This window comes from Polistes fuscatus, unplaced genomic scaffold (assembly GCF_010416935.1).
Source record: "Polistes fuscatus isolate 324 unplaced genomic scaffold, CU_Pfus_HIC Scaffold3, whole genome shotgun sequence".
In the NCBI taxonomy this organism is placed as follows: Eukaryota; Metazoa; Arthropoda; class Insecta; order Hymenoptera; family Vespidae; genus Polistes; species Polistes fuscatus.
Genome location: NW_025113107.1, coordinates 10878860 through 10891905, shown reverse-complemented (window position 1 = coordinate 10891905; position 13046 = coordinate 10878860). Strand labels below are relative to the sequence as shown.

General features: G+C 34.6%; 1 protein-coding gene across 8 annotated transcripts in view; it reads left to right on the top strand.

The window, feature by feature from the left end:
- Positions 1 to 13046, top strand: part of LOC122519900 (glutamate receptor ionotropic, kainate 2) — an 88475-nt gene that overhangs the window by 61763 nt on the left and 13666 nt on the right. For 5 of the 8 annotated variants that reach the window (XM_043639692.1, XM_043639690.1, XM_043639687.1 and 2 more), the window contains exons 9-11: positions 11852 to 11953; positions 12245 to 12346; positions 12791 to 12994. In XM_043639692.1, coding sequence (XP_043495627.1) covers positions 11852 to 11953; positions 12245 to 12346; positions 12791 to 12994 — 408 coding nt within the window. The remainder of the gene's footprint in view (positions 1 to 11851; positions 11954 to 12244; positions 12347 to 12790; positions 12995 to 13046) is intronic. The other 3 variants (XM_043639694.1, XM_043639691.1, XM_043639688.1) reach the window with 1 other exon arrangement.

Genomic DNA, 13046 nt, shown 5'->3' with positions numbered 1-13046 from the left:
TTTTCTACATTTATCTTAAGATTAACAGCTACTCTTTGAATGCGTTCATTCGATTTTAATCTTTAAACGATACCTACGTCACGAATTATCGTTTTATTTTATTATTTTTTTTAATTTTTTTGCGTCAACCAAAAAGGATAAATCATTTGCTTTCCTTATATTTGTATAAACGAGTTAATCGATCGAGAATAAAAATTGATAATTATTAAAATGCAATTAAAACAAAGACACACACGTGGTATTAATAATCGCATTTGAAATTGATTTATTTGTAATATTTTCTAAGGTTAGGTAATGAAGCGTGCAATTAAATAATCGGAATGTGTAGGCTCAATTCTAACGTTGAGTCATGATAATTCTATCAGCGGATAAGAAATCGCCGTTTTTCTTCGTTCGCAAATGATTGGCTTACGTGGTTACGCTCATGCAATCGATCGACCGCTACCGATTTTGAATAATAATCTAAACGTTCAGTTTCTTTTCTTTTTTTCTTTCTTTATATATTTTCAAATTGCATCGCATCGAATCGCATTGTCGAGAATAATTAATATCGATATATATATACATACCTATTGAATAATTCCCTAACGAATAATTAAAAATACTTGTGCAATGATAGATTGCATTGCGTTTAGCATTTAATTGAAGAACGTTATAGCCTGCTATAAATTTGTGAATCTATCAGGAAACGCGAATATCAACGTGTTACGCATAGAAACTGATATTCCCTTAGGAAAAGAACGTAGCGAATAATAATTTATTCGATTCGATGATTCTCCAAGGAAATGATTAACTAGGAGTATCATAGTTCGATCGTGTTATATCTATCTCAACGATCTACCGCGGGTTTACCAATGAATTTTCCGTATCGTATCTACCTTGCTGCGTACAATTTTTAGTGGTTTTCTTTTTTCTTCTTCTCCATCGAGAATCAAACGTAATCTCCGCTTTAATGGTTCGCTCGATCGATCACTTCCGGATTTACCAGGATGAAAAAAACACTTTCTAAAACTCATCGATCAAGGTCTTACTCTTTTCGATCGATCGTTCGGCAACAACAAAAAATCGATTGAAAGGATTAAAATCGAAATGCCGTGAAAAAGACTTTTAGTCGATGAACGATTTAACATTTCCGACGATGGAAGAAAAATAGGTGAAGGAGAGGACGATCGGTCGAAATCATCATCATCATCATCATCATCATCATCATTATCTTTGCAATGTTCTTACGATTAGAAACGGAATGTAATATCTAATAAGGATAGTAATGAACATATTGACCGAAAATCGCTCTTGTTCGTTTCCATGGTGAAGAAAAAAAAACAAGAACACTTAAACTCTGACACGCATTAATTTAATAACGTACCGGCACGTAATGAAAGAGAGAGAGAGAGAGAGAGATTCCAATATCGGTTGGTAGTTCTACGAAGGGCTCTAATCGACTCAAGATATTTCCATCTTACCAACCCTTCGTGGAATTTCAGAATGGTCCAGAACGAATATCAAACTAACGCGCCTATCTAATATCGGATTCTAAATTATGATTGATGTAGGTCGTTGTTTAATCGAATGATTTAAATTAGCATCTTTTAATGTTCCGTTATCCATTCGATCATTCACAATCGTCGATAATCTTATCGTTAATCAATGATAATCGATTATGTTAGCATTCCCTTTTTGTGTAAATATATCTATTATCGAATTAGTATTACGATTATTCTCGAGATTATTATCGATATTTTAGCCTCTTGTATAAATGAAAAAGAAAAAGAAGAAGAAGCATTGAAATTGAATATATACCGGAATAAAAGGAACAATAAAGGAAATATGAGTATGGTAGCCCATTGCGAGTCCATTAGATAATTGCGAAGTTGCATATTGAGGTAACCAAGAGAGAAACTGCGAGAGATATTTAAACGTGTTGGATAAACGTGTTGGTTTTCATTTTACAAGACTATTGTAACTTGATCGAGTAAACGATAAATTAAAAAAAAAAATAGAAGAAAATCCTCTATAAAGCATACTTTTTATATTATTTTTTTTACTGTGTGTAAATACTGTTCCTCCCCTTTGTCTCTGTCTCTATCTATCTTGATTTCTCTCTCTTTCTCCCTCTCAGTATCTTTCTCTCTATTTAAAAGCATATCTGTGATAGCGCGAAAGCCATAAAACTACTTGGCGTAACTCCAAACGCGTTTATTGCGGGATTAGCTGGTCTCTCTCTCTCTCTCTTTCTCTTTCTTTTATTTTGTCTTTCTTTCTCTTTTCTCCGTTTCTATTCTCTTAACCGAGCCATCCTTTCTTCTTCCTTTAAAGCATCTTCCCTAGATATAGGTCGATTTTGGCACAGGTGCAAATTTTTGTTTACTCTTCTTCTTCTTTGGCATCAGTTACATATTTACACGACTACCTTCCATCCTCGTTGTTTTCGCGAAAGATACGGTAAGAGCAAGAGGTGGATGGGAAAGGGGCGCGAGAATGAGAAGACGAGAGAATATAACACCGAGGTTAACCTTTTAACCATGTAAATTGACTCACGCTGATACTACTCTCCCAACTACTCTCGTAGTTTTCTCGTTATGCAAACCGTTTAAACCGTTTTAAATCTTTCCGCCTGTAGCGTTTCCGGTGGTGGTACGTGCTCCTCTACTATATATATTTTATTTTATTTTTCTCCCTTTTTATTTTTTTTATTTTCGCAAAATAAAAAAATAAACGTAAAAGGAAAGAAAATAAAAATAAAACAAAAGTAGACAAGGATAAAATACAAATGCATACGCTGTAACGTGCACGTTTATGGCGCGCCTCGGGTTAGTATAGGGAAAAAAATTGATAGAGAGAAAAGGAAAAGGAAAAATGATTTATTTATATATCTATATATATGTTTTACGATGATATGATACAGAAGGAAAGGAAAATTTTTCGTCGTCAATCGTTAAAGTATAAACGCGCGGCTACATATATTCCCCCCCCCCTCTTTCTCTCTTCGATGGATCAAAATTTGTCGATCGTAGAGAGAAATAGATTTTTACCTTTGTTTTTTCTACTTCTTTCTTTTTTTTTTTTGTTATCCTCGTTCTCGATTCAAACAGAAAAATCCACGGAAGGATGCTTGAAATTTACGATAAGCGCGGCCCTATCCCACTACCGATGGAATTTCGCGCATACTCGTTTTACGACCTACCCACGTGTCTGGTAGAAAAAAAAAACGAAAAACAAAAAGCACCGTCTCCATCCCCCTTCTCTCATCCCCCATACGCTCGATTCTATCGACAGGTGTTCGAACTTTGCATCGACCGCTCTTTTATCGTAGCTAAACCCGTACCAACCAAAACCCTTTTTCTCGCATCTCTCTGCACCTCTAGTTACGGATAATCTCAAAGCTGAGGGGATTGGTGGAGAGGGCACGGGGCCGGGGGTGCCGCGCATTGTTATCAAACTCGCTTGTTTGCTGTAACAATGTTGTTATCCTGTTTTCGTAACTATTTTCTTGTATGTTTTTCATTTATTTTTTTATTCATTCTTTTCGTTAATTTTGTTCTTCGTGTCAAGCCTCGTTAAGTATTAAAATTTCCAATGCTTTTTATATCGAGAGAAATTGTTGGTTTTTGATAAGTCCAAAAAGAAAAGAAAAAAGTCGATCGATCGTTCGTTAACAAATTCTAAATACGTATTCTTAACGAATCAGTGAACTGTATTAATTAAGATTTTGCGGTGGATTCGCGTGCACTTATCGACATTAGCTGTTTAGTAACGCAACACATAAACGACATCATCGAACGTTTCCATCTTCAAATCCCGGGGACTAAAAGCAGCTTAAACGGGACTATCTCTTGTTCGGAATTGTTAAACAGGATAGAAGGAGATCGAGATAGAATGAGAGAGAGAGAGAGAGACAGAGAAAGAGATAGAAAGAGAGAGAGAGAGAGAGAGGTGGGAGGGAACAAAATGACATCGTTGGAAGATAGAAAGCAAGGTCCAAGTAACGCTGGTAAGCCCATTTGTCAAGGGTTCCGTTGAAACTTGCGATTAACGGGTCGAAGGACTAACTTTCTCTCTTATCTCTCTCTATCTCTCTCTATCTCTCTCTATCTTTTTCTCTCTCTCTCTGTCTCTCTCTCTCTCTCTTGTGCTTAGTGTTAACAAGTATCTACATTCGTGAAACAATAACGTAGACGTTGAGAGAGAGAATCAAGGAAAGTGAGACAGTTAAGGTGGGAAAACGCTTTTCCTGCTGTTTGTTATGCACAAAGGACTTATGGAAGAATATCCATGGTATAATGCATTCTCTTGGTTTTGCGAAATTCTCTGGTATACTTGTTAGGAATGATTGTGACGTTTCTAAATTATAATTCATTTCCGACTGTGTATGGTTATACGATGGTATATTATTATACGTTAGTAAAATGTGTCTTATGTGCATGTTGCACGTGTATGCTGTTCTGATAACGATCCTTGTATGTTCGATGTAAAATTAATAAACGTAGGAAGGAGTCGTGAACGTGTAACGCAGGAAATGAAATGTCGCGTAGTAAGAGCTTTCGGTATCGGAACTCAACCGAAGGAAACTCGTATGCATTGGCAAACTTCCAAAATGGTATCCTAAACGTCACTCGACTGTCATTAGCATCGCGCATAGCACACGCGTTACCAAAATGCTATTCGCACTCACGTTTATGCGTCATAAATAGCGAGGGACCGACAGATAAATAATGTTCCTTGCTAGAAAATGTACGACCGACGATAACGTTTATCAATGGACGAGATATAGATATGGCTATTAGCGTCATTATCCCATAGACACGAACACAAATCATTCTTCCTCGTTTCGATATTTCAAATATTCTTTCTCCATCGACTTATTTTTTCTATTCAGTTATTATAATTATAATAATAATAATAATAGTAGTAATGGTTACAGTAATAGCATCGGAACGATTCGAGCACGTTCAAGTTCATCGCTCGTACACGAGGAAACCTTATGAAAACGGACGGCCCTCTTTCCCTAGCTAACTTAATCCCAATTACATAGAGAATAGCCACCTTAGAATGTCGAGAGATATATCGGCTGGAATATCGAGCTCCTCGAAATAGACGTCAACCCTACCTACGGGGTGGAAACTTCTGAGTCGGAGCAAGGTAGAAATTACCGTTGGTAACTAAGTTAGTTAGCGGTCCCTGATGTACATTTCGACGCATCGCTAAATCCTCGCCTAAGACGATGTTCGATGAATCGCTCAATTGAATCGAATCAAATTCAATTACTATCTCATCGATATAATCGTTCGCGTATGTATTCACCGATCAATGATTTTCTATCTCTGTCGAATCACTACTCATTACTCACTGAAACTAAATGAGTTACGCTTCAAACGTATGTACTATCTACACACACACACACACACATTGGTTTTTATTTATTTATAATTTTTGTAAAGCTATTCGGTTAGATATCGCACGTATACAGTTTTGTGCATATATAGTCATACAGAAACTACTTCGTAAAATTTTATATCACAGACGGCAGTCTCGACAGCAGAGAAACCCATGAACACGCCATGCACGTAATATCGATACAACCGGAAATATAATCTATCCAAATATCGATAACCGGCTTGTATAAGACCATGGATTCTGCGTTCTCGAAAAATCGAGATTTAAAATGTGATCCAAGTGACTTTTCATTCGATTCTACACGTTCGTAACTACGAAAATTCTCAATACTTTTCTAGAGACACAGTTTTTTAAATTTTATATTATTTATTCGTGCGTATTTATTCACTAATTAAACACGATTCTCATAAGAGACAATGCAATTAATTTTCATGAAGGTCATTAAAAACTCTTCGAGGCTTTTGGATACGCAAAAAAAGAGTTTCATTTAAATGCCGTAGAAAAAACTCTTTCCATTTGCTAAACCGTGACAACAACAACGTAGACGACGACGACGACGACGACGACGACGACGATGATGAATATACAATTTTAACTAAATTCTTTTTTAACCGAGAAATAAATCCCAAATGTCATAAGTCAAAAAACACATTTTATTTTCTTTATTAAAAATGAGGGGAAAGAAAGAAAAACCAAAAAATAAAATAAAATAAAATAAAAAGTCATCCTTGTTATTATTAACGTAATAAAAAATTCTATCCTCAAAGGATCAAATGAAATAATTAAAACGCGTGTTAGGGGACGGGGAGTGGGAAAGAGGGGAGAGAAAAAAGATAACACGCGTCACGGGAGGACAATTGCACATGTGTTATCTGCAAATTGAGTGGTCTCTTTTTATTGCATCAGAGAAAAAAACACGTTTGTAAGTACGGCCCGAAGAAAAAAAACAAACAACAAAAAGCAAAAAACAAAAAACAAAAAAGATATAATCGATGTTAAGCTCGAAAAGCGGGCAAGAGCAGGAAGATAGAAGGGTGAAAGGGAAAAAGCATCGAGAGGTAGTGATGGTAGTAAAAATAGGAGAATAGGAGGTTGGTGGTGTTGGAGGAGGAAGAGAAGGAAGTGAAAGAGGATAGAAGAGGGAGGGGGGAGTTTCTACTTGACGTCTGATTAATCGTGCAAGCACGAAGTACGATAATAGGATAGTGGAAGCGAGACAGAAAGAGAGAAAGGTTGAGGTTTTCGCTAATTAAGCGCTTCCTAGATAAGCACTATTGTTGTTGATGTTTATTCTTTACACCGTAACACGACTCGTTTCTCCTTCGTCGACCTTTGTCACACATACAGAAGAGAGAGAGAGAGAGAGAGAGATAAAGGGAGAAACTTCGTCAAAATTGCTTTCACCGAAACGTAGCAAAAGAAATAAAGGAAAAATGATCAAGTCCAACGATTCATAAGATAATTTTGTTCTACTTTCCTTTCAAAAGCAAATGTTCATTCATAATGTTATTTTCATAGTAACCGAGCTTCTTCTTCTTCTTCTTCTGCCTTTACTTTTCCTATTCTTTTCTTTTTTTTCTTGCCCCCTCGAATATAAGAGATCATGGTAAATCTAATGAATTCTTATAACTTTGTTCACTTTTCTCATACATATTTATTAAGATATAAGATAATAGAATCTAAATGTTATTAACTATTTAATGTTATTCAAATATTCAATACATAATGTGCGACAGACTATTACTGTGTTTTATTATACCGATATGTAAATATCTGTTTAAATAAAAATAGTATAAGAGATTTATTTATAATCGATTTATCGAAAGAATATATCAAACTATCAGCTTTTTAAACATCGTAAATTAATTTCAATTCGTTTTTCTCGATATAATTATTCGAATCGTTCGAAAAACGTGATGGAACATCAATGACAAAAATCCAATTGGTCGAGTTGATTTCTTCGAGTATTATTGGTCTTATTCTTCGAGGAAAAAAGAAAAAGAAAAAGAAAAATAGAAAAAGACGAAATAGAAAGAAGAAGAAAAATCACGACGATTCTAAAGAAATTTTCACTTCAAAAAAAAAAAAAAAAAAGAAAGAAAGCAACGTTAGAATAATTAAGCGGTCGAGGTGGTTTTCGTAATTCAGTCCTCGTCCAGAGCCATAGTAGTTTCTTTTTAATCCCAGCTAGAGTTATATGGGGAGGGGGGGGGAGGAAGTTAATGACCACTCGTGTAAGCGAAACACAGGAGGGAAGTTGTCCTTGGCTATTACACGAATTCGCTCGGAAGTCGGTACTTTAAAACTAGGCCAGCAATGCTTGCGTTGGAGAGAGAATGTACATTAATTTACGATCTTACTATGTTATACCAAGTTCTCCCTAACTTTACAGATACACGCGTCTTATCCTTTATACACTAATTTCTTCCCACCCTTAACTTTACAAAATGTCACTTAAAAGTTCTCTTTGTTTGTTATTTCATTCGTTGCTTCATTACGCGTTCGTTCCTCTCATTTGAATGTAACTTTTCTAATATTAACTTTGTATTGTAGGAAGAAAGAAAGAGAGACAGAGAGATAGAGAGATAGAGAGAGAGAGAGAGAGAGAGAGAGAGAGAGAACAGTAAAATAAAATAAAAAAGTAATAAAGTCACGACTATAAAGCTAAAGAAAATAAAAAAAGTGACGAAGACAATCATCAATAGCAGAGCAACCATTTCGATCTTGGTGAACATTAGCTTTCATCGATGCGGTTTCTAGGCACCTGCTTCTCATGGAAATCCCCGTGGTTTTACACTACTATATTCCATCGAACAATTTGACTCGATTCACCGACCACATTCACATACGCATTGACGTTTCGATCGATGTCCTGTTCTCTCTTCTCTTTTTTTTCCCTTCCCTCTTTTTATTTTTTTTTTTTCTATCCTCTGTCATACACACACACATATACATATTATATATATATACATATATTCGTTCTTCGACAAGCACAATCGTAAATTTAAATTCACGCGACACGATTCATACTCCTCGCATCTCTTCTCTCTTGTACTCATTTTAACACCGAAATACTATCACCTTTGAAAGGATAGGTGCGTTCCTATCACGAATCCAAGCGAATAGTTCACACGCTCGCAAATTTGCCCGTGAATTTTCTACATCGAAAATATCTGCTATATATATATATTATAGTAGGACACATTCTCTATTATTTCGAACGTAACGAAATTCAATATTCGATAGCCTTGATTAAAAAGCTAATTTTCATACGCACGAGATAAAAATACGTATCTTCTTGTATCTCTTATCAATAATTAATGCTTTTACTATGGTCATAAAAGTAACGAAATTATTATTTCACTTATCGATACGCGAATCTTCGCAAAGATAGAATATTCACGATAGGGGTAATCAATTAAAAAGTAATTTTCTCTTGTTTTTCTTTTAAGAAAATCGATTAAAATATTTACATATGAAACGATAGTCGATAAATTTAATACTCAAAATCAATTAAACGAATAATTTCATTAAATATCAATCATTAAAAATCAAATAAACTCATTGCATTTCGTATATTTTTAACTTTGGTTGTAAATGAAATAGCTTATTAAAATAATATGCACGAGTTGACGTCTGTAACGGTATTAGTTAATGATAAAGCACATTTTCACATAGCAAGTAAATACAATATCATCATCATTATCATCATCATCATCATCATCATCATACGTTCATCGATTCATCTTTATTAATTGCAAATTAACTTTTGCGCGAATGTTATCCGGTATATATATATATATATATATACGTCCATACATTTATTCTATCGCAAAAATTCATTCTCCTAATGTAAGTGTACAATTTGGATAGAGTTTTTTTTATCGTGTATGATTTTAATGAAATTCTCAACACGACGATGGCGTATTAGAATCGGTCTGACAATGAAATAAAAGAAAAAAAAATAAGGTTATTTAATCCCCGTGACGAGGATAATGCAAAAGAAGAAGAATCTTGAAGTCACGTCGAAAGGGCTCAAAAGGATAACGGTATTAGCTACCAAAAGTAACCACTGGCAGTATCACTGGTAGTAACAACAGTAAAAGATGCAGATTTCGTAGCGAACACGAGACGCGAGTGAGGAAAGAAAAATAAAAGAAAAAGAATAAAAAAAGAAAAAATAAAATAAAGAAAAAGAAGAGAAAAAGTAGAATCACGTATATAAAACAAGCTAGAGAGAGAACTGTGTGTGAAATCCTTCGCGGAAAAATCCTCTGCGTTTCGTTTTTAAGCCACAGGGGGGGGCCTCCCCCCTCTTCTTATATTCCGTACGCGTGCGAAGGATATAAGGTAGAACTGCTGGTCTTTCTCTTCAAGAAGAAACGTCTGTTTGAACGACGAAAGACGAGCGTACGAGATTTCAAAACGACGTTTTTTATTTTTACCCAAAAGGTAGGAAGATTCTCATCGACAATTTACAATTATCATTTGGTAATCGCGAAGATTTGTATTTCTTTCTTATTCGTCTTCATTTTAATTCTGTTCTTCCCGTTCAACGTGAAAAAATTCTAATCACGCTCGCGAATCGTTATTTTAACTTTTGTCCTTCGTATAATTAGATTTCTGTTTCTTTTCTTTTTTACTTCTTTCCCTTTTTCCTTCTTTTTTCTTGAAAAAAATTAGCAAACGTACTATGTGCAATTAAATATAACATCAAACGAACGCTTAGCAAAGATATCCACGTTTGGGTGGTTGTCTATCAAATAAAACGCGTTATTTTTTGTCCCTGGTGAAAATTACGTTTTCAACGGCAAATCGTGGATCCGTCTCTTTTACTCTCTAAAGCAAATAACTCCTCAATTTACGATGTTTGTTATCACCTTCGATGGCAGAAGAGAAAATGCCGTGCACGAAAATCCCTGGTGAAAGTTTGGTAGCAGCTCGCGTTAGCCACATATGTATTATATATACATATGTATATATAGATCTCTCTATGTGTGTGTGTGTGTATATATGTTTACAATACTATCATATATATATTATATACGTTGATCATTGTACGTTGCAGAGAAAATAGTGCGAGCTTTGAAAACATATAAACCACCGTAAGGTACGTCGTCGAATGTCCAGCAAGTCATTACAACTACATGTGATTCCGATCACGTATCACGTATCGGTGGTAACTTACGCTTTAACTGGAATTAGGACGAGAGACTTTGTCGCTGACGAGAGTAAAACCTACGAGAGCGTTCCTATTCCGTTGAAAAAGTTTTACGGATTTTAAAGCAACTCCTCTGCTGATTACATCGCGGCCATTTACTCTTCTTCTAATTAAATCGTTCGTTCCTCTATCTCTCTCTCTCTCTCTCTCTCTCTCTCTATCTCTCTCTATCATCGAAAACTCGACGAAAGCTTTTTATCGCTTCTTCTAACTAACTTCAATAAAATTTACGAGTACTACACACGTATATATTACCTATATATATATGTATTGTTAGATCGACAACTAAGACGATAACTAATAAAAATAAGAAACAAAAAGGAAGGAAGAAACTTTGAAACCAACAATCACTTAATTTTATTCGTTCTACCTCGAACGACTCTGACAATAAGCTTGATCTTTCCTACGTGCTTTGAGAAACTAACTCGTAAATATTTTATGACATTCGTATCTTCTTGCGTTCATGTGTTTTGTGTCTCTTTAAAACTTCTATAACTAAAAAATATATTTTACTTCTTGACTTACCTTTTAAAATCAACACGGTTAGATATAACTATATGTATATATAATAATAACAATTTTAACGAGAGATCAAAGTTTTCTATCGTAAACGAACGGGATCGTCATTTCTTATACTTTTAATCGATCAAGTATAAAACGAGATTGAAATACGTTATTCTACTAAATAAACGTTGGACGAACCTTCTCATTTCTTCGTTAGATACTTTTGCAATTTCGTTAATAAAGACGGAAGTTAGTTTTTCTTTGCTTTATCGATTTACGAATGAGAGAGTATATGAGTATAACCCTCGTTATTCGAAATATTTCGAGGAAATTGATTGGAAATATAAATAATATAAATCTAACTATTTTTTTTTTATCCTTTCTTTTTCTTTTTATTTTCTTTTCCTTTCTTTATTTCCTTTTGTCTTTTAATTAATCAAACGATTTCTCGCATAGATTCAAAACGTAGACGACTAAAGAAAGCTGGAAAGCCTCAAGATTGATCGACTTTCAAGTAGAATCTATCTTATCCGAGTTAGGGTTCGATTACACTGTCCAAAGTTAAATCACTTTTCTCTCGATGTAGTATAATGAGCTTTAAAATGTCCTTTCTGAATAGTATCTCGCACGATGACGACGACGATCGAATCAAACGTTTTTATTACGTTCTTTTTATACAAAAAATTTCCCAACGGTAATTGCAATAGTATTTTTTGGACAATTTGATTACAGGTCGAAATGAAAGGAATTTCCGGTCCAATAGAATTTAAAGAAGGCCGCAGAATTCAATTTAAATTGGACTTACTGAAGTTAAAGCAGCATTCCTTGGTTAAGGTACGAGTATAATATTATGAATAATCCCTTTTTGAGAATACATAAACTTTTTACAACGAAAATGCCTCTTTCTTTCCGTATGATGAATATTTTACATTTCAATGAAAACATCATAGACGCAATAAATATTATATCTTTATTGAAAAGTTAAGAAGAATCGTTTGATCGTAACTTCTTAACTTTCTATCGAATTATCTATAACAAAAAAAAAAGAAATATATATATATATAAAATCATATAACATACTTGTAAGTGATATTATTAAATGTGAAAATTAACTTGTGGTAACAGGTAGGAGAATGGCGTCCTGGTGTTGGGGTCAACGTCACGGATACCGCAGCATTCTACGAAGCAAGTTCGGCCAATGTAACACTGATAGTTATCACAATATTGGTAAGTTATCGTAGTCGATTAGTATTGTATTTACAGAGTTAATTATAAATTATTTATTTATAATATAATACGATAATTGACTCTCTGAAATGGTTTGTTTTTCTTTTTCGTTTTTATTTTTTTTTTTGGTAACATTTATATTATCATTCAATTCATTGATTACAAATAGATATTCGTAGGTCGCTCGAAACGAAAGGTAAAATATCAAACAAGAACGGAGTTTTGTTTGATTTCTTCGCCATGACGGAGGAAAATATTTTCATTTGTTATTTTATTCCCCCCCGCCCTCCTATGGAAAATGTTCAATTGTATATTTTCTCCTCGTCGTCATACATGGAAAAGAAAAAGAAATAAAAATAATAGGGCTTTGCGAAAAAGGTTTCAGCCCGATGATCGAATATCATCGAATTCTATATTTCTTGCATGAGTTTCATTCGTGGACAGGAAACCCCGTATGTGATGATGCACTACGAAAAGAACTACACCGGGAATTCGCGGTTTTATGGTTTTTGCGTGGACCTGCTCGAGGCGGTGGCAAGAGAAGTCGGATTCTCGTATCGACTGGATTTGGTACCTGACAGGAAGTACGGTGCAAGAGATCCTGAAACAGGCGAATGGAACGGCATCGTCAGAGAACTCATGCAACATGTATGATTTGGTTTGTTTGATTTATTAGATTTATTCGATTCCAATCAAATTC